The sequence below is a fragment of the Eubalaena glacialis genome, chromosome 4, assembly GCF_028564815.1.
Source record: "Eubalaena glacialis isolate mEubGla1 chromosome 4, mEubGla1.1.hap2.+ XY, whole genome shotgun sequence".
NCBI classification, from domain to species: Eukaryota; Metazoa; Chordata; class Mammalia; order Artiodactyla; family Balaenidae; genus Eubalaena; species Eubalaena glacialis.
In genome coordinates this window covers 179,992,754-180,013,256 of record NC_083719.1, presented here as the reverse complement: position 1 = coordinate 180,013,256, position 20,503 = coordinate 179,992,754, and the positions used below count along the sequence as shown (strand labels likewise).

Sequence of the window (20,503 nt, the reverse complement as noted above, 5' to 3'; positions counted from 1 at the left end):
AGAACAAGCACACAATTTTTGCAATCAGAAAAAAAAAAAGGCAGTGTCCTGTTTTTTAGGGGGGCTATCCACAAATTTGAAATTTCAAAATGTGAAATATAAAGAGATGAAGTCACCTGGCCACGCCAGCTCCCAGAGCTAAGGGTACCTCATGAACTTTCCCGATACTCTCCCTGTGAACTTTCCGGAATGTGGGATCAATAATTAACTGTGGGTATTTCTGCTGCCAGGAGCAGACACGGGGCCACCAGGCCCAGGGCTGGAGCAGAGAACTGTTTTCTCACAGTTAATGCCTTAGGAAAAGCAACATAACCAAGGTGGTATGGTCATAAAAATAGCTACATGCTCCTTGGAGGGTTACTATGTTTTGCATCCTCTAAATCCCATAAGAATATAATGCAAGCCACATATGTAATACTAAATTTTCTAGTCGTCACATTAAAAAGGCAAAACAAAACCAGTGAAATTAATTATAATAATTTTATTTAGCCCAATATATCCAAAATACCATTTCAACATGAAGTCAGTACAAAAAGTCAATGATGTGTTATTTCACATAAATCTTCAAAATCCAGCGTGCATTTGACATTGATGGCACATCTGGATTAGGACCTGCCACGTTTCAAGAGCTCAAATGCCACATGTGACCAGTGGCTACCCTTTCAGACAGCCCAGTTCTAAATGGTTTATCTATATTAACTTACAAAACCTTCACCATAACTCTATTTCCATTTCAGAGATGGGGAAACTGAGGCCCAGAAAGGCAAAGAAATTGCTCAAAGAGCTAGGAATGGACTCAAACCCAGACTGTCTGGTTCCAACGTGTGCCCTCTTGACCTCTATACTTCTCATCGTCAATTCCAGCTGGAAGGAGCATTGCGGTCAGCTGGCCTGAGTTCAAGTCCTGACTGTGCCACCTATAAGCCAGGTGCCTGCATGATTTGCTTAATTGCTCTGAAATTCAGATTCTTCATCTGAAAAAGGGACACTGGCACCTACCCAGAAGGCTGAGGGATGACTTGATAGCCTAAAGCCTGGAGGACACCCCACAGAGAGCCTGGCGCCCAGCTGGCCCCTGGATACACTCAGGCTCTTTTAGCCGCTGCAATTTCTCCACTCACCAAATTCATTTGAGCAGAGTCCCAAACAAGCTACCCAACTTTTGCACATAATGCATTCTTGGAAACGTGTTTGAATGTGACTTCGCAAAACTTGAACAATAGATTTCTGTGCTGTAAAGGACATTCCATTTACTAAGGACTGCACAAATTATGAAATCCCAAATTACTTCTCACCTCTTAGGTGTCGTTGTCAAAGATAGATATCCAGGGTTTCGTACATGTTATTTTAAAAAGTAATTGGATTTGTCTTATTGTGTATTTTCTTGGTTCTCATTACAAAAGTTATGGATGCTTGTTGCAAAAAAAAAACCCAAAAATTCGATTGCTAGAGAAATATGTCATGTGGAAAGTAGAGGTGATGTGGAGATCCACATGCAGAAATGCACACAAATGGTTTGTGTGTGTGCCCAGGGAGGGTCAGCGAGGCCCCAGCTGTCAAAGCATCAGAATACGGAAGTTGAAAGAGACAATTAAAATAGCACACAATCTTCTGAAATTTCATGCACGCGTGCACACACACAGCAATAATGAACTACGAGGATGAAAAAATTTTTTCTGTTATTAATAATAAAAAAACAAATACTGATCAACCATGCTAGAGAAAAGATAAATTATCTTTGTATTCTCTCTATAGAAAATATTACAAATCATTGTCATACGAAGAGTCAATTAAAGAGTACGTAGCCATAGTACTTCCCTGGTGGCGCAGTGGTTAAGAATCCGCCTGCCTAATGCAGGGAACACGGGTTCAAGCCTTGGTCTGGGAAGATCCCACATGCCACGGAGCAACTAAGCCCGTGCGCCACAACTACTTAGCCTGCGCTCTAGAGCCCACGTGCCACAACTACTGAAGCCCGCGCACCTAGAGCCCGTGCTCCTCAACAAGAGAAGCCACCGCAGTGAGAAGCCTGGGCACCGCAACGAAGAGTAGCCCCCGCTCACCGCAACTAAAGAAATCCCGCGAGCAGCAACCAAGACCCAACGCAGCCAAAAATAAAAAATATAAATAAATAAATGTATATAAAAAAAGAGTACATAGACATAAAATGTGGGAAAAAAGTTTGGAGAGGCATGTCTGATAGCTAATTAATAAAAATATTTTGTTATTAAAAAAAAATAGCACACAATGCTTTAGTAGGTGTTGCCGAGTTGCCCTCTCCAAAGGTTCTACCAAGGGATGCCCTTTCCAACCAACAGTTTGGAGATTTCCTATTTCCCAACATCTCCAATTCTGGGCATCCCCAAATTTCTTCATTTGGTTAAACTGAGGGGGGACTTCCCTGGCGGTCCAGTGGTTAAGATGCCTCGCTTCCACTGTAGGTGGCATGGGTTCTATCCCTAGTCAGGGAACTAAGATCCTGCATGCCACACAGCATGGTCTAATTAATTAATTAATTAATTCATTCATTCATTCATTAAACTGAGGGGGAAATTGACTAGGTTGCAAAAAGTACACACATGCTCCAATCGGGTCCATTTCCTCCACAATTAAACCTATGGTCACCCAGCGTATGCCTCAAAAGGTTCAACTGAAGGTCAGGATTTGCTGCTTTGGGCATGAGCTTCCCCTCCCTCCACTCTCCCCCCTGCTCGCTAAGCCGGAGCCATGGTGGCCTATAGATTTCTGCAATAGACCCTGCCCCTTCCCACCTCAGGGCCTTTGCACTTGCTGCTCTTTCTACCCTGCACCTCTTCACCTAGTTAGTTCCTATTCATCCTTTGGAGGGCCTCCCTTGAGCAGGTTCTTGAACTTGTCTTCCCTTTTGTAAGAATATTACCCCCCTTATAAGATTGCTATGAGGATCAAATGAGATACATAGTTCAAAACACTTGACACAGTGTTTCAGAAAGTGTTAAGATTTCAGTTCATTGGGACTTCTCTGGAGGTCCAGTTGTTAGCACTCAGAGCTTTCCTGCCCTGACCCACAGTTCAATCCCTGGTCAGGGAACTAAGATCCTTCAAGCCACGTGGAGCGGTAAAAAAAAAAAAATTCAGTTCAAGAGGCACCTCCTCCATGAAGCCCTCCCTGACCACCCTACCCAGTTCAGGGTCCCATGTGTTATCCTTTCTCATGGATCTCTCAATATCTCTTTTTTGGTACATATCATAAATATAATTAAATAACTACTTGTGATATCATCCGCTTCATGTTTCTCTTTCCCATTAAGACCATGACTCCGGAAGGGCAGAAATGGTGCCAGACACCACGCCTGCCGGATAGGAGGCACCTGATGCATGTCTGTCAAATTAATGAATGGATGGATCAAATGGGCTCCATCTTTGACTCAATTATACTAAAGTGTCAGAGGCTACACTTCTTATCACTGTTATCAGCACATCCATTTTCTCCCTTTCCACACCTTTTTATAAAGACAAAGGATAAAATGCAGAAATGTTCACACCACTCACTGTACAACCAAGCTACATCTGGCCAGACAGACCAAGATGGCCACAAAGCTCAAACAGAACTGTTGGTGGGTAGGTAGCGCCCCCATGTGTTCGCTGGGAATCTGTTTTTCTGATCATCTACAAATGCCAAAATTCAATACTCAGGTTGTATCTTTATTTGTCCTTCTGAATTGACTCTCACCCTTCTCCCCCTGCTCTGTGCCCTGACAGGCTAACTGCATGACTGGCTCCCTTACCTTCCTTGCCTGCTGGTGCAGCCAGTGAGAGGCTCCAGCAGGAGATGGGAGGGGAGGAGGCGAGAGAGGGCAGGGTCTTCATTCCCCTCTCCCTAAACATGGTCTGGATCTAGTGACTCAATTTTAACGCACAGGATGTGGCGGCAGAAGTGATGCTACGTGACTTTCAAGGTGAGGTCTTGAAAATATACAATTTCCACCTGGCTTTCCTTCTCTTGGGTTGCTTGCTCTGTGGAGGCCAGCTGCCAGGTTGGGAGTATCAAGCTCAAGCAGCCCAAGTAGGGAGGAACTGAGGCATCCTGCCAACAATCGGCACCCACCTGCCAGTCATGCGAGTGAGCCACCACAGAAGCAAGCTCCTCCAGCCCCAGTCAAACTTTCAGCTGGCTGCAGCCCCAGTCAACATCTTGACTACAACCTTATGGAAATCCTGAGCCAGAAAGCTCAGTAAAGCCATTCCTGGGTTCCTGACCCACAAAAACTATATGAACTGATAAGTGTTTATTGTTTTAAGCCATTACATTTGGGGCTAATTTGTTATGCAGCAATAGAGAACTACAACACCTGGTAACAAGAGTCCCAGGCTCCCACCTCTACCTGGAACTCTCTTCTCCCACATCCTTCAGGTCTCCACTCAGATGTTACTTCCTGCAGGCTTCCCTAAACTCCCTTTACCCATCCCCCTGCCCCAGTTCATTTTTCATCCCGGCATGTATTCTCTCCTATCCTATTACATATTTGTTTCTTGTCTGTCTCCCCCACTAGAATGCTAGCTTTATGTGGGCAGGGATCTTTGTTTTCTTTGATGCTGGGTCCACAGTGGAACAGTGCCTGGCACAGAGTAAGCTCTCACTGTGGTGGCCATTAGGATGAGAATCTAGCAGACCTGAGTTGTATGGGGGCTGGATCAGACTCCCACCTGTTTCCTGCCTGCTCTGTGCCCACCCTGACCAAGGGGTGGGACGTAGCTGTGACCTCCCCCTCCACTGGGTAAGTAGTAATTGGCAACTATACTGGGAGAGCCCCCCCACGCCTCCCCACTTCCCTCAGGATAAAATCCCAGGTCCTCTGTGCTGCCTATACCGCCCCTTCCCTGCCTGAAATCCCACCACTCAGCACAAAGAACCATGAACTGTTTACATGCACCCCAGGGAGGGGTGCATAGACCCCACAAACAAAACTTTGGGGTTCAAGTAGAAAACATTAGAACATTTTTTTAATCTTTTTTTTAAGTTTGCTAAGGAATATCATTATGTAATAAATACATTATTATAAAGTGATCTACAGAATCTCTTAGTATAACTGTATTTGTATATAATTTATAAACAAATATCCCTCTGGGGGTTGAGCTTCAACATTTTTACTGATAGAGGTGCATGTTGAAAAACAGTTTTGGGAGTCATTTATCCTAATGCAATTTTGCCACCCCCAGAGGACATTTGGCAACGTCTGGAGACATTTTCAGTTGTCACGACTGGGGCAGGGGTGCCACTGGCATCTAGTGCGTTGAGGCCAGTGATGCTGCTAAACATCCTACGATGCACACGGCAGGCCCCCACCACAAAGAACCATCCAGCCCAAAATGCCAATATTGCTGAGGTTGAGAAGCCCTGGCCTAAAGCGCTAGACTCTCCTGATTCTGGGGTTTTTGCACGGCTAGCTGCTTCCTTCCCCCACTCCGTTCTTCACCTGCTGAGACTTCACACTTCCAGGACTCCTCCAAGAAGCCATTTCTGATGCGGCCAGGCTGGGCCAGAGCCCCTCCCCCCCTTGCTAGGTTAAAATTGTCCTGGCCCCCCGGGGTTCTCAACCTTCCGTTTTACAGTGCAAATTCCCTGGAACCCCTAGACAGCCCGATTCTGCAGGACGGCTAGGGACCAGGAATCAGTATTTTTAGCAAGCACTTCCTCCTTCCCCGCCAACTGCCTGCCCCTTCATATTTTGCACATAGTAGGTGGCCCAGGGACTAGCTGAATGTCTACAGCATGCCAGGCGCTACTAAGTGCTCTACCCGGGGACTCGAATCCTGGCACACGCACGCGCGCGGGCACACACACACACAAACACACACCCCAGGATGTAGCCACTATCATCATCCCCATCTTACAGAGGAGTAAACTAAGGTTCAGAGATGGGACGTGGCGAGGTATGAGGCTCAAAGTGAGAAAGGGGTCCAGGTCCTAATTAGCGCCTGATTCCTGGGAGAGGGGAGGGGACGGGAGGGGAGGGGACAGAGCGATGGACTGGGGGAGCGCGAGCTAGCGGGGGCCGGGAGACACACCGCGGCCTTCAGATGCGGCCCCGCCCCCACGAGGGACGTGAAGACGCGGACCCCGCGCAGCGTGGGGACATGTGACCGACTGCAGAGGCCGCGCCGCCTCCCCCGCCCGAGATCTGCGCGCTCCGCCGCAGGGTGCAGATCGGGGGCGCCCGCTTGGGTTTGGGGCGCAAGAGCAGAGGTGGAGCCAGGGCGGAGCCAGCGCGCCCCGTCCCCCGCCTTTCCAATCGAAAGCGAAACGGAGGGCTGGAAAGGAAGGGCGGAGCCGGCCTGGAGGCCCCGCCCCCTGCCCTGAGAGGCAGCTGGACAGACGGGCGCGCCCAGGTACGGGGGCGCTGAGCGCCCAGTGCGGACCCTCGCGGGAACCTGCGCCGCCACCATGTCTCAGGAAGGTGTGGAGGTAGGAGAAGGCTACAACTGGGCCGGGGGCCCGCGAGAGATGCTGGGGAGGAGCCGGGGGCGCGGAGGGGGCTTCGCAGTTCCTGGGGACTCCATCCGAAACCTAGACCTTCCCCCAGGCTGGCACTCGTCCCCCTCAGAAAGGAGAGTGACCGCCACATGCCCCAGAGCGAAATGCGGCCTCCTCGAGGACAAGCGGGGGCTGCTGGGTCAAGGGTCAGAGGCCAGGGGTTACCTGGCCGGCCTCCTCCTTTAGCCTGGGACGTGCGCCTTAGTCCGCTCCCTCCCCCAGTGCCCTGTGGGGACTTTGGCTTTTTCCAGGAAATGCAGTAAAGGGATTGGGGGGGGGGTGCGGAGGCTAAAACCAAGGGTCAAGTTCAGGCCGTGAAAAAGGATGCCTAGGGATGGGGGAGGGGCGATCGCGCCTCTCCTTCTTCCATCTGAGCCCCTCTCTCCCAATCCCAGCTGGAGAAGAGCGTCCGGCGCCTCCGGGAGAAGTTTCATGGGAAGGTATCCTCCAAGAAGGCGGGGACTCTGATGAGGAAATTTGGCAGCGACCATACCGGAGTGGGGCGCTCCATCGTGTACGGTGAGCAGGCAGGGGTCCTGCCTGCAGGGGGTTCCGCTGGGGGGGGGGGAGGGGATGTGGTCTCTGCTGAGGGTAGGAAGAGGCAATGAGATCATCTCTTTGGGGGATGGTCTGTATCGGGGTTCGGGCCCTGAAACTCCCACAAGATCTTTCAAAGGCCTTTCACTTACACTTACTCTCCCCACCAGGGGTAAAGCAGAAAGATGGACAGGAACTGAGTAATGACCTGGATGCCCAGGTAAACTGCCCCCTCCCCTCAAAGGATGTGGTAAGGGGAGGGAGAACAGAAGGGTCAGGCTCATCCATGGCAAGCCCCATCTGTGCCTTGTCAGTCCACAACTCATGGTCTAGCCTCATTCACTTATGCACCTCTCAGTCGTGTATCTGGCCAGGGAGCCTGCAAACAGTAGATGCTCATTACATGCTGACTGTATTAAATGGAAGAGAGAGACAAGAAACTAAGCAGTGAAACGAATCAGGATTGTCATTATAGAGGAGCCAAAGAGATCAGGGAAAGCTTCCTGGAGGAGGTGGTACCAAGTTCTTCAAGACTAAGGAGGAGTGATCTCTGGGAAGGGGAGGGGTTGGAGAGGGTCTTCCTGGAAGAGGGGGTGGCATGACAAAAGGAACACACAGACAGGCTGGGATGAGCAGGAGATCAGAGAGGAGAGAGGGAGGGGCAGGGGAGCCCATGTGAATGAATGAATGAATGAAAGGCTTCGCATGGCCACTTTGCCCCTTAGATGGCTTTGGTGGCTGGTGTACTGGTTGGCGTGCCTGAAAGACCCAGCACAGAGTTGTTAAAGAGTATAATAAAGTACGTATTATACCCTTAACATTTATATATTTACAGTTATACATATAATGAGTATGATATAAATAGCAAAGAGTATCATTGATTGAGCACTTCCCCTGCGGCAGGACTCCAGGAATTTTACCTGTTGACTTATTTCATTGCCACAGGTCCTGTGAGACAGGTCCTATTACTTATCATGTTCATTTTACAGATGAGGAAACTGAGACACAGGGTGAAGTCACTCACCAGGTTCATGCTGAATGCAGGTGGCAGCTGGGATTTGAACCCAGGCCACCAAGAGTCAGAACCTGGGCTCTTAGATGTCCCTCATTAGGAGGAGTGGCTTGGCCACACCCCCACAGCTGGAAGTGATGAAGCCAGGGTTTCAACCTGCATCTATCTGAATCCAGAGCTCAAGCACTTAGCCTAAAGCAGCATGGCCTCAAAGAGGTGACCTGTCACAATGCCAGCAAGTGTGTAGCATTCATTGGCAGGAAGGGAGCATGGGGTCCAGCCTGTTTTGCCATGCTCACTCAGGGTAATCTCAGGCAAGCCCTCTCCCGGCTCTGGGCCTCAGCTTCCCCGTCTGAGCAATGGGGATGACAGGTGTGCCTACCTCCCAGGGTTGCTATAAGGACAACTGAGGTCACACATCCTGCCCTCAGGAAGTGTATGCTGCTCAATCAACTCCTCCTGAGTTAGGGACACTCTACTCTTATATGGGGCCAGAACCCTGCCTCCCCGTGCAGAAGCCCCGCCCCCAGAAAAGAGGCGTGAACCACATCTCCAGTTTCTGCCCCTGGTGTTTCCACCCAGGACCCCCCAGAGGACATGAAGCAGGACCGGGACATCCAGGTGAGTCCAGGATGTGGGACAGGGAGGTAAGCAGGGAGGACATCCATGGGGGTGTTCATAGGTGAGGAGGAGGGACACTGTAGGGGCAGGAAGGGGAGAAGAGGGCTGACCACCCTCTCCATTCTGCAGGCGGTGGCGACCTCGCTCCTGCCACTAACAGAAGCCAACCTACGCATGTTCCAACGTGCCCAGGAAGACCTCATCCCTGCTGTGGACCGGCAGTTCGCCTGCTCCTCCTGTGACCATGTCTGGTGGCGCCGCGTGCCCCAGCGGAAGGAGGTGATAACCCAACCTCTGACCTTGGTTCTGTCCCGGCTCCACTCCGAAGCCCCACTCTTAGTGTCCAAACCTCTGACCCAAGAACATCAGCCTCTGAGAGCCCAGCCCTGGACCTGCAACCTCAGAGATCAACCCCAATCTCAGACCCTAACCCCAACCCACTGAGCTGGACTTTTCAACTTGACATTCAACTTGAGAAGCTCAACTCTTATCCCGGAGCCTGACCTCTGACTACACAGTTTGACAGCTACCACAGAAATCAAACCTGACCCCCAAACCACAACCCCAAATCTGGCTTCTGAACCCCCTGACCAGTGGTATGCTTCTGGTAAATGCCTAATAACCGGCTCCCGTGGGGCGGAGGCACCCCCAGATTTACAGTGTTTGCCAATTTCCATAGTGTAAATCTCGCTCTGGCTAACACCAGGCTATCACTGCTCACCTCTGACAGCAAGCCTGCTCCTCTCTCCGCACCCCCAGGTGTCCAGATGCAGGAAATGCCGGAAGCGCTACGAGCCGGTGCCCAGTGAAAAGATGTGGGGCGTGGCTGAGTTCCACTGCCCGAAATGTCGGCACAACTTCCGGTGAGGGCGCTGACCCCACCCCCACCCCCCATCCTCGGCCCTGCCCCACCCCAGCCCTAACCCCTCCCTGCCCTGGCCCCACCCTGGCCCAGCTGGCCCTTGGACCCTCACGGCCCTGCCCGCCCCCAGGGGCTGGGCACAGATGGGGTCCCGGTCCCCCTGCTACGGGTGCGGCTTCCCCGTGTATCCGACACGGATCCTCCCTCCACGCTGGGACCGGGACACAGATCGCCGCAGCACCCACACCCACTCCTGCTCGGCTGAGGACTGCTACAATCGGCGAGGTGAGGGCCTGGCGCGTCCCCATGGCCTACCCCCCCATTCCAGGCAGTCTACTTGGCCTTGACTGACTCCTGGGACATACACCTCTGAGGCTTTAAGAACCAAGGTCTCTGCCTGCTTCTTCCACACACCTCCTAAGGCCTCAGTCCTGGAGGCCTTTTCATCTCCCACTGCAACGGCCCCTCCTTCCACATCTTCCACGGTCCTCCAGCCTCCTTACCTCCAGGTCACTCAGGACCCCTGCCCCTCCTAACACCCACCTGCCATGGCGTCATCTACCTTCCATGTTTCCTCGCATAAAGTTCTGTGGTTTCACTCTGGTGGCCCACACCCCAGTGTCCTGTGGACTCTGCCCCTGTGGTCTCTGTGTTCTTGGCTCCTGTTGTGTCCTCTGTAGTCTCGGGTGACGCCCATGTCCCTAGGTCTCCTGTGGCTTCAACACCTGTGACTTTCACCTCTGAATTTCCTGTAGCTCTGGCCCCAGAGCCTGTGGCCTCAGCCCCTCCCCTCCCCAGAGCTCCCCATGGCCTCAAGCCCCAGGACCTCAGAACCTCTCCCTCCCCAGAGCCCCACGTGCCTGGGACGTCCTGCGCACACCCCAAGAGTCGGAAGCAGAACCACCTGCCCAAAGTCCTGCACCCCAGCAACCTCCACATCAGCAGTGGCTCCACTGTGGCCACCTGCCTGAGCCAGGGGGGCCTCCTGGAAGACCTGGACAACCTCATTCTGGAGGACCTGAAGGAGGAGGAGGAAGAGGAGGAGGAGGAGGGCGGGCACGGGGAGTGACCCCTGCCAGGTGCAGATGCAAACCAGACACGGTCTGTGGAAATTTTGTGTTGTTATAAAATATGAGCTCAAACGGAGATCTAAATGCCCTTGGGGAGCCGTCTGGGTCCAAGATATTGGCAGGGGGATTCCTGGGTGCTGTTTTCAGGGTCCTGGGGAGCAGATCCACAAGGAGAAGAGGTCTGTGGGACACAGCCCACACTGAGTCACAAAGGAGGTGTGGCCAGGACAACTTGGGCTCCTGCTGACACACATCCCCTGTGACCTGGGGGACAGATGAACAGATGGTCACAGCCTCAGGGGCCTGATCAGCATGGCAGCCTTCTTAAGAGAGTAAGCCCCACCACGAAACTCGGCCCAGTAAACGCCGTCCTGGTAACGGCTACGGTAGTGGCCACCACGATGCCACACACCATTGAGGTTGGAGTGGGCACAGGCATGGTACCACCAGCCTCCCCGCTGGTACAGGGCGCAGTTACCTGAGGGAAGAGAGAATTCATGTCTTCTCACCAGAATAAAAGCCTCTACCAGCACCTCACTAGTACAAGGCTTTTGCCAGGCATCCTCTGTCCCCGTACTTTCTTCAGAGTAATAGCCTTAATTTCTTCCTTATCCCCTTACCAAAGTAAAAGTCACATTTTCTCCACCCTTTCTGCAAACTAGGAGTTTTACCTCTCATTCCTTTATCAGGGAAAACAACCTTCTCTACTTCCTTTCTAGAATAAGAGTCCTAGCTCTCATAGCTCCCCCTATTCCCCCCACCCCCCCACCACCTTTCACAAAGGCAGGAGTCCTGACTCTTACTGCCTCATCAGAGAATGAATCTGGACTCCACACCCCCTCACCAGAATAAGAGTCCTGTCCTCCACTCTCTTGTTTATCCTGATCCTTACCAGAGGGAAGTCTTACCCCACCCCCTTTCATTTCCGCACTAACAGTCTCCTACTCCCTCCCCCACCCCACCACCAGAATAAGGGCTCTTTACCAGAATAGGAGTCTCGGTCCCTATCCACGGTGCTGAAAGGCTTGTCATTGTGCCAGGATAGAGAGTCTCCAGCATCTCCATGGTAATGGCCAAGCCGCAGGCGGTAGTGGTCACTCTCAGGCTCCAGGGAAAAACCATCATAGTGGGCACGTGCCCCGCGGCCTCCCCAGTCCTCGAGGAGCACCAGTAGCTCATGGTCCCCATGGCTGGTCAGCTGATGCACAGGTTCAAGGCCCAGCCAGTATTCCCCATCAGGCTGCCCAAAGCCCGCCTGGCAGGGCGGGAAAGTCAGGGAGTCAGAAGCAGGTCCCCTTCCCCTGCCCAGCCTTGCCCCACCCACCTGTGCCCACCTTGTAGTGCTGCCAGGTGGTGAAGAAGTTGACGGAGCCATCTTGCCGCCTCTGGATCACGGTCCAGCCTCCACCCTCCAGCTGTTGCTCACACCACGCTGACATCACATGCCGGCCCACTCGTAGCTCATACACTCCGCTCCGTCCATGGCCTGCCTGGCGGGCCTCTGCACAGTCCCGCCATGGGCCTACGGGCACAAGGATATGGGACAGGCACAACCTGGACCAGTCAACCCTTTACTGGAGTAAGAGTCCTGATTCTCACTGGTCCCCTTACCAGAACAGTCGAACTGCCTCTCCTATCCCCTCTCCAGAATAAGAGCCCCAATACCCCTTTTCTTACCTAAATAAGACTCTAAGTCATTCTTCTCTCACTAGAGCAAATGTGGAGCCTGGGATTCTTAAATTCTCCTTCTATGGTCTCCTCATCAGAATAGAGGTCTTAAACATGGCCCTCTGAATTCCCTCAAATTCTCACCAAAGTAGCAGTCCTGAATCCCCTGCCCTCTTGTCAAAGTAAGAGTACCTCTCCTATTTTCACACCATAGTAAGAATTTTGGTCTTTATCAAAGTTAAGAGCCATATCTCCCTGTTCCATTATCAGAATAAAAGCATCATTTCCTCCAGTCCCCCCAGCATGAGAGGAATCTGGCATTAAAGTCTTGACTCATATTTCCCTCTATTCATGCTGCACTGGGAATCTCCTGGCTCCTCACACCCCCAACAGGCCTGCCCTTGTCTTACCTGCTGGCTTGGTAGGGACAGCAGGGTGCCCTGAGGGCACAGGAGAGGCCAAGGGCCCCTGCTGTCTCAGGGTCTGGTCTCTCTGGGATTCTGGGGCTGAGTTCAGCCTTCTGCTGGTGTCATTGGTGCCACCTACCAGACTGACTGGAACCACAGGCACCAGGGGTGGTGGCAGGACCTGGGGTAACCGAGAGAGTTAGATGTGATCACACTAACCCTTAGCCCAGGACGCTCTGGGCTCGTAAATCTCCTAGCACCCAGATGGGAAGATCACGCAGGGGCGTGTATTGATCCTCCCAAGCCTAACTCTAGTAGTCAAGAAGAGACAGAGCTGGTCTTAAACTCCTGCTCTGGTGTTAATAGCTTAACCGATCTGTGCCTCCAAACTTTTCTGTGAAGTAGGGATAATATGAGTACATCCAATATTGACTGTTAACTTACTGAATCCTCCCAACAACCCTGTAAGTTAGGTACTGTCACAAAGCAACAATCGCTTATTCAAAACCTAAGGCGAGACATAGTCCGGAATTTAGAATAATATAGCACGAGTTAGAAAGAGTAATACAGGGTCTACCTTTATATTACCTAACACCCCCAACGAGGTCTTTGGTCTTTATCCACATATTAATAATATGCTTGATTATAGGATCCGATGAGTATTCATATTAGGTAGATAAGTAAAGACTTTAAGTAGCTACCAGTTGCGTTTTGACCCAAATGAGTTACTGGGAAAGAGGCAGGGGTCCGTTTTTGGAGCTTTTTGTATTTCGGAACTGAGAATCATGGGGTTGGGACTTCCCTGGCGGTCCAGTGGTTAAGATTCGGTGCTTCCACTGCAGGGGGCATGGGTTCCATCCCTGGTCGGGGAACGAAGATCCCGCATGCCCCGCAGCGCGGCCACAAAAAAAAAGAGCATGGGGTTTCAGGAGGCCCATCTACGGAAGATGCTCGCAAGAAGTGGCTGCTATTTGGGGAGGGGGATAGTTTCAGAGTTACCTGCTGCTGCCCGCCCGCACTCCCCGGGCACAGGCGTTCCAGGCGGGAGATGAGGCCACTCTGCTGGCTGACCAGCTGTGCCAGCTCGCGGAACTTGACGTCCAGCTGGTGGAAGCGGGCGGCGGCGCGCTGCGCCTCGGCCGAGGCGTTGAGCACGCGCTCCCCAAGCAGCGCCAGCGCGGCGGCAGGCTCCGCCCCCAGGCCTAGCCCCGCCCCCGGGCCCGCCTCGTGCTGCAGCTGCGCGCGCAGCTGGCCCAGACGCGCGCTCAGGCCACGGCTCTCCTTGCGCAGCGCACGCACCTCGCCGGCTACAGCGCCGTCGGCCGTCGCCAGCCGCTGAAGTTCGCGCAGCAGCTCCTCGTGACGGCCCACTCGCACGCGCAGCGCCGCCACATCGCTGGCGTTCACGGCCTCCGGAGTCGGGCGCGGAGCCGCCGGCCCGCTCCAGCACACGGCGCCTGTGAACTTCTGCGGGGGCAGCACGAAGGTGTAGGTGCAGCGCGGGGCGGCTGCGCGCGCCCACCAAGCGTCCAGCAAGAGCAACAGCAGCTGCACCGTGAGCAGCCGGGGTGCCGACATGGCGGACCTGCAGGCAGAGGATGAACGGGAAGGAGGGGGCCCCGGAACCCAGGCTCGACCCCCGACTCTCAAGCTGGGCCAAACCTATCTGGTCCCACGCGGGAATGCACATGTGTACAGCTGCGTGGATCAGGGTCCACACACGCCCGCCTCCATCCCTTTCCCTGCCCCGAGGCTGGAGATACTCCAATAGAATCCAGCTCTGGCCTTGCCACTGAGTTCCAGGCGCCCTACGGGTCAGTATGTCTCGTCCATTCATTCAGCAAGCATTCCCTGTGTGCTGGCCTCAGTTCTACGCGCTGGGAATACAGTTGGGAACAAAACACAAAAATCCCTGCCCTGGTGAGCAAGGACCAAATAAACTTAGAATTAATAGAGTGTATTAGACAGCCCTAGGTACTAAAGATAACAGTAAAAGACAGAGGCGAATTCCCTGGGTGTCCAGTGGTTAAGACTCCCGGCTTCCATTGCAAGGGGCCTGGGTTCGATCCCTAGTCTGGGAACTAAGATCCCGCAACCTGCACAGCGCGGCCAAAGAAACAAACAACAACTACAAAAAAAAAACCAGTAAAAGACAGAGATATGGGGATATGTGCAGGGGCAATTTGAGAGGAGGGAAGACCTGGAAGAGGTGACAGTTTTGAACAAAGACCTGAAAGAGGTGAGGGAGGAAACCATGGGGGTATCTGGGAGAAAAGAGGTCCCTGGCAGGGGGAACAGAAAGTGCAAAGGCCCTGAGGTTGGACCATGCCTGATGTATTAAAGGAACCTGGAGGAGACTGGAGCAGAAGCCATGGGAAAACAGGTGGGAGGGGGTGAGGGGAGATGAGGGGAAAGTCTCACTAACTCAGTCTAGTAGCGGACACCCTATTTCCCATGTCCTCAGACCAAAACTCCAGAGTCATCCATGTCGCTTCATGGCAGATGGAACCCATCAGCCAGGCCTATCAGCTCTTGTGTTTAGACCCTGAATTCCTGCACATTCCCCCCCATTCTCACTCCCTCCCATGATCCCAGCTCAAGACACCATCTGGATTTCCTTAGAGCAGCTGCCTGCCAGGTCTCCAGGCTTCCATCCTCAACCTCTGCTCTGTTTGTCCCACAGTGGCCAGAGGATACCCGTGAACACCCAAGTCAGGTCACGTCCCTCCTCCTCTGCTCAGGACCTTTGTGGCTTCCTCCTCACTCAGAGGAAAAGCCCAAGTCCTCCCTGCAGCCCACAAGGCCCTGCATGCTCTGCCCAGTCCCCTCCCTGCCCTCCCCTCCTCCCATTCACCCTCCCACCCACCGCACTCACTCTGCTTCAGGCACCCTGGCCTGGCTGTTCCTCAAACACACAAGGGACCCTCCAGCCTCAGAGCCTTTGCACTTGCTGTTTCCGCAGCCTGGAATATTCTTCCCTGAATTTATCACAGCTCCCTGTCTCTCCTTATTCAGGTCTCAGCTCAGCTGTCTCCTCCTCAGAAGCCCTCTTTGAGGGACTTCCCTGGTGGCGCAGTGGTTAAGAATCCGCCTGCCAATGCAGCGGACACGGGTTCGATCTCTGGTCCGGGAAGATCCCACATGCCTCAGAGCAACGAACCCCGTGTGCCACAGCTACTGAGCCTGTGCTCTAGAGCCCGCGAGCCACAACTACTGAGCCCGCGTGCCACAACTACTGAAGCCCATGCGCCTGGAGCCCGTGCTCTGCAACAAAAGAAGCCACCGCAATGAGAAGCCCGCGCACCGCAACGAAGAGTAGCCCCCGCTCGCCGCAACTAGAGAAAGCCCGCGTGCAGCAAAGACGACCCAACACAGCCAAAAATAAACTTAAAAACAAAAAGAAGCCCTCTTTGACTACCCCATTTAGAGTTGCCCCTGCTTGGGCACGCCCTAGCACAGTCCATCTATTTCATTTTAGCATTTATCACTCTGCAATTGCCCTGTTTGTTTGCCATTGTTTATGATCTGAATTCCTCCACCAAAACATCAGCTCCCAGAGGCTGAGGCTGGGTTTTGTTCACTGCTCTGTCCGCAGCGCCTAAAACAGTGCCAGGTGTCACACACACCCCGCAACACCCACATGCCCCGGGTCTGCCCACATGCCCCGCCCCCGCCACGTGTTCCCCGGCTCCCACAGGTGAGCTTATACAGGTGTCTTCGCTCAAGGGTGTATACTTGTGGCCACCAACCCGCGGCCCTGCAGGATCCACACACGGGCCTCCACTGTCTTCATTCCTGGGGTTCACACACTTGCAGGCTGTCTGATGGGGAAACACATCCCTCCCACGTGCACATGCCAACAGTAAGAAAATGTTCCACATGTCCACATGCTGGCCCTGTCCACGCCAAGATCCACCATATCCAAACCCACACATCCTGGTGGCCACACAGGCGCATGTCCTGCAGTCTTCATTGTCACACACATTGCCTTGTTCACACACTCTACAAGCATTCCTTGAGCACCTGTTGTGTGTCAGGAGCTGTTCCAGGAGATGGGGACACAGCTGTAACCAACACAGACAAAACCCCTGCCCTTGTGGAGCAGGTTGGGAAAACAGATGGTGGGTAGGCCAGAGGTAAGTGCTTAGTAGAAAAACAGGGAAGGGGATGGGAGACCTGGGCTGGGGGGGCATTTTAAATAGAGGAGTCAGACCTTACTGAGAAGATGACACTTGAGTGAAGACCTGAAGGAAGAGAGAGAAAGGGAAGAGCATTCAGGCAGAGGGAACAGCAAGTGCAAAGGCCCTGAGGTGGAACCTTACTTGATATGCCCAAGGAATAGCAGGGAAGCCTGTAAGGCTGCAACAGAATGAGTAAGGGGGAGAGCAGGAGGAAGTGAGGACAAGGAGGTGATGGGGGCAAAGTGTGCAGGGCCTTGTGAACCTTGAGGAGGATTTGAGGTTTTACTCTGAGTCATGTGGGAACCATGGAGGGTTCTGTGCTGGAGAAAGGCATATTCACTACTGTACTCACACCCCAAGCACTAGCTACCAAGGGCAGAGCAGGGTCCTCTCATTGCCGCCCCCCGCCCGAAGACATCAGGCCCTCCACAACAGGGATGGACCAAACCCGTTGGAACTAGAGTGTGTGTAACATCCACTGCCTTCCAGGATCTCAGCCTGGGGTAAAGAGGAAGTCTGGGGAGTCCCCCAGCCAAGCCAAGGCCCAGGTTTCCCAACAGACAGATTCAGCCTCCACCTGCCCTCCCACCCTCCTGCGCTCTCACCTCTCACGACCAAGACCCTGAGTTCAGCAAGGCCCACGAAGTCCGAGGAGGAGCTGAGGGTCCAGCAGGGCCTCTGAAGTGGGGAAGGGGAGAGGCTGGTGGGAGATCAGGAGGGAGGAGGCTTGGTAACCACCCCCGGCCACCCAGAGCCTGGGACTAGAGCGGTGATGCTGAGCCCAGGAGCTCCAACTGTAAATATTTAGCATTTCCCATGTGAGAACTGAGGCAGAATTGCCAGACCCTCCTGCCCAGGCCACCAGAGCCTGATAACACAGTTCAGTGCCCTGGACGTTCCCCCTACAGCAGAGCACAGAGCGTGGGAGGCTGCAGGCCCAGGGAGGCTGGGTGGATCCCAGCCTCAGACATAGACAGACACAGACAGACACACACACACACACACACACCACAGAGAACAACAATAGCGAATATCAGCGGCACCTGCTGCCTGTCAGGCATGACTCTAAACTCTACATTTTGTACCTCATTTAATCCTAGCAAACAGAGCTGGTTTCTGTATGTAGCCACATTTTACAGCAGAGAACGGAGTCTCAGAGAGGGTGAGCAACTTGCCTGTGGTCACACAGCCAAAGAAAGGATCGGCAATGGGATTCGGCCCAGGTAACATGTCTCCAGAATTCACACGTATACCACAACAGTCACACACACACCTCTGTGTGTGCACATAACAGTACAGCACAAAGACACACACGGATACCCAGGGAGACATGCAAACCACTGCACAAAGCAGCAAAGATAGACTAATGGAATCTGTGTGTGTGTATGTGTATGTGTGTGTGTCCGTGGATTTTCCCGGCACAGACAATTACAACAACATAACTGGAGGGAATTCCCTGGGGGTCCAGTGGTTAGGACTCAGCACTTTCACTGGTGGGGCGCAGTTTCGATTCCTGGTCTGGGAACTAAGATCCCACAAGCAGTGTGGTGCAGTACAAAAAAAAAAAAAGACACAACTGGAAATAGCACAGATTTGGGGAGCAACTGTGTGTTCAAAATGTGGTCACAGGACTTCCCTGGTGGCGCAGTGGTTAAGAATCCGCCTGCCAATGCAGGGGACATGGGTTCGAGCCCTGGTCCGGGAAGATCCCACATGCCACGGAGCAACTAAGCCCGTGCGCCACAACTAGTGAGCCTGTGCTCTAGAGCCCTCGAGCCACAGCTACTGATCCCACGTGCCACAACTACTGAAGCCCGCGCCCCTAGAGCCTGTGCTCCTCAACAAGAGAAGCCACCGCAATGAGAAGCCCGCGCACCGCAACAAAGAGTAGCTCCCACTCGCTACAACTAGAGAACGCCTGAGTGCAGCAACGAAGACCCAACGCAGCCAAAAATAAATAAATAAATTAATTAAAATAATAATAATAATCCGCCTGCCAATGCAGGGGACACAGGTTCGAGCCCTGGTCCAGGAAGATTCCACATGCCACGGAGCAACTAAGCCCGTGCACCACAACTACTGAGCCTGCGCTCTAGAGCCCGCGAGCCACAGCTACTCAGCCCGCGTGCCACAACTACTAAAGCCTGTGCACCTAGAGCCCGTGCTCTGCAACAAGAGTAGCCACCACAATGAGAAGCCCGCGAAACGCAACAAAGAGTAGCCCCCGCTCGCCGCAACTAGAGAAAGCCCACACGCAGCAATGAAGACCCAACGCAGCCAAAAATAAATAAATTAATTAAAAAGCAACAAAAAATAAATAAAAACAAAATGCGGTCACACACGCACACACCACGACTTAAAGGAGAATACCCCGTGGGCTGAGCGTGTCTGTATCTCTGCGTCAGGCACGTACACACCCAGGTACACGTGGTCACACACTGGCAAGCGCAGAGACCCAAACCAGGCACACGGCAAGCCCCTGATACCCGCCCACAGCCCAGCGCAAGTTTCCATTTATCTCCCACACACACTCTCACATCCTCACACAGGTCAAGTCCTGCAGGGCCGAAAACAGACAGAAGTAACCCACACAATCATGTCTCTGAGGAACAAAGTGACTCACGTAGAGCCCCCACCAGGCTAGGGTCTCCGGCTTGTAAGAAGGCCTCCCCGACTAGCAGTCTCCTCCCAGTTCCTACAGTCCTGAACTCGTAACCCGAGTGGCCTCCCTGGCTGAAGGAGGAAATGGTCGTCCCAGATCTGAGAGAAGCTGCCAGGCTGGGCTCCCGGCCTGGGCTGGCGCCCCCCCCACGCTGGGCCCCCTCCAGCTTCCCCCATTGGCAGCAGAGAGAGAAGAAACCTCATAAGTCAAGGAGAGGGGATGACAGGAGGGAGAGAGAGTCAGAGAGACAGAGAAGGAGAAACGTCTGGGAGATCGGGAGAGAGATGGGAGATGGGGGTAGAGATGAGAAGAGAGAAATGGGGATAGGGACAGAGAGAGAGAGAGAAGAAAGATGGAAACTTACAGATGATGAAGGAGACAATTTTTGGCAAGGACAGAGCTGTGGAGAGGGAGACAGAGACAGGGAGAAGACAGGGATGGGGACGGAGAGACAGAAGGGGGCAGAGGAGAAAGAATTGGAGTGGGGAGACAGATAGGAGAGGGGAGGCAAAGGGTGGGGAGACAAATGGGGGAGGGGAGGCAAATGGGGAGGGGAGACAGATGGAGGAAGGAAACAGATGGAACAGGGGATGTTGGGGGATCTCTTCCCCCCACCCGAAGGTTCTGGGGAAGAAGCCAGAGGCCTGAGGCCAAGGCTGGGGCTTTGAGCGGAAACTGGGAGGGGGTGAATTATTCACGAAGCTCCCGCCTTGCTCTGAATTTGCAGAAGGTGATGTGGAATTTCCATCCCTCAGCCCGTCCGCAGACAGGGCCCCCGCGGGGGACAGCCGGTCCTCAGGAGCTGGAGCCCAAATGAGTAACTGCCAAGGTGCTATCCCCTTCTCAGGCCCCCAAGTGCCTGGCGCCAGTGTGCCAAGTATTGTGCATACATCATCGCTCTTAATTCGCGGGTCAGAGAGGAAATGATGATCATCCTCACTTTGGGATACTTTAGGAGCCTTGGAGTGG

General features: G+C 53.3%; 2 protein-coding genes across 5 annotated transcripts; one reads left to right on the top strand and one right to left on the bottom strand.

Moving 5' to 3' along the window:
- Positions 1–6,109: 6,109 nt before the first annotated feature.
- Positions 6,110–10,688, top strand: SHFL (shiftless antiviral inhibitor of ribosomal frameshifting). Its single transcript, XM_061190536.1, has 8 exons — positions 6,110–6,445; positions 6,910–7,033; positions 7,222–7,271; positions 8,646–8,684; positions 8,814–8,963; positions 9,444–9,547; positions 9,677–9,831; positions 10,395–10,688. The coding sequence occupies exons 1-8, from the start codon at positions 6,425–6,427 to the stop codon at positions 10,613–10,615; spliced, it is 864 nt and encodes a 287-aa protein (XP_061046519.1). The 5' UTR covers positions 6,110–6,424; the 3' UTR covers positions 10,616–10,688.
- On the bottom strand, positions 10,659–19,652 carry ANGPTL6 (angiopoietin like 6). 4 transcript variants are annotated; one of them, XM_061190533.1, is made up of 7 exons: positions 19,496–19,652; positions 17,478–17,572; positions 13,691–14,276; positions 12,695–12,872; positions 11,951–12,138; positions 11,601–11,871; positions 10,659–11,094 (listed from the first exon to the last, which is right to left on the bottom strand). In XM_061190533.1, exons 3-7 carry the CDS (start codon positions 14,267–14,269, stop codon positions 10,904–10,906), a joined length of 1,407 nt encoding a protein of 468 aa, XP_061046516.1. In that variant the 5' UTR covers positions 14,270–14,276; positions 17,478–17,572; positions 19,496–19,652; the 3' UTR covers positions 10,659–10,903. The 4 variants fall into 4 exon arrangements, with proteins under 4 accessions (XP_061046516.1, XP_061046515.1, XP_061046517.1 ...); XM_061190532.1 differs by having other exon boundaries at positions 17,478–17,550; XM_061190534.1 differs by lacking the exon at positions 17,478–17,572.
- Between the last annotated feature and the right edge of the window lie 851 nt (positions 19,653–20,503).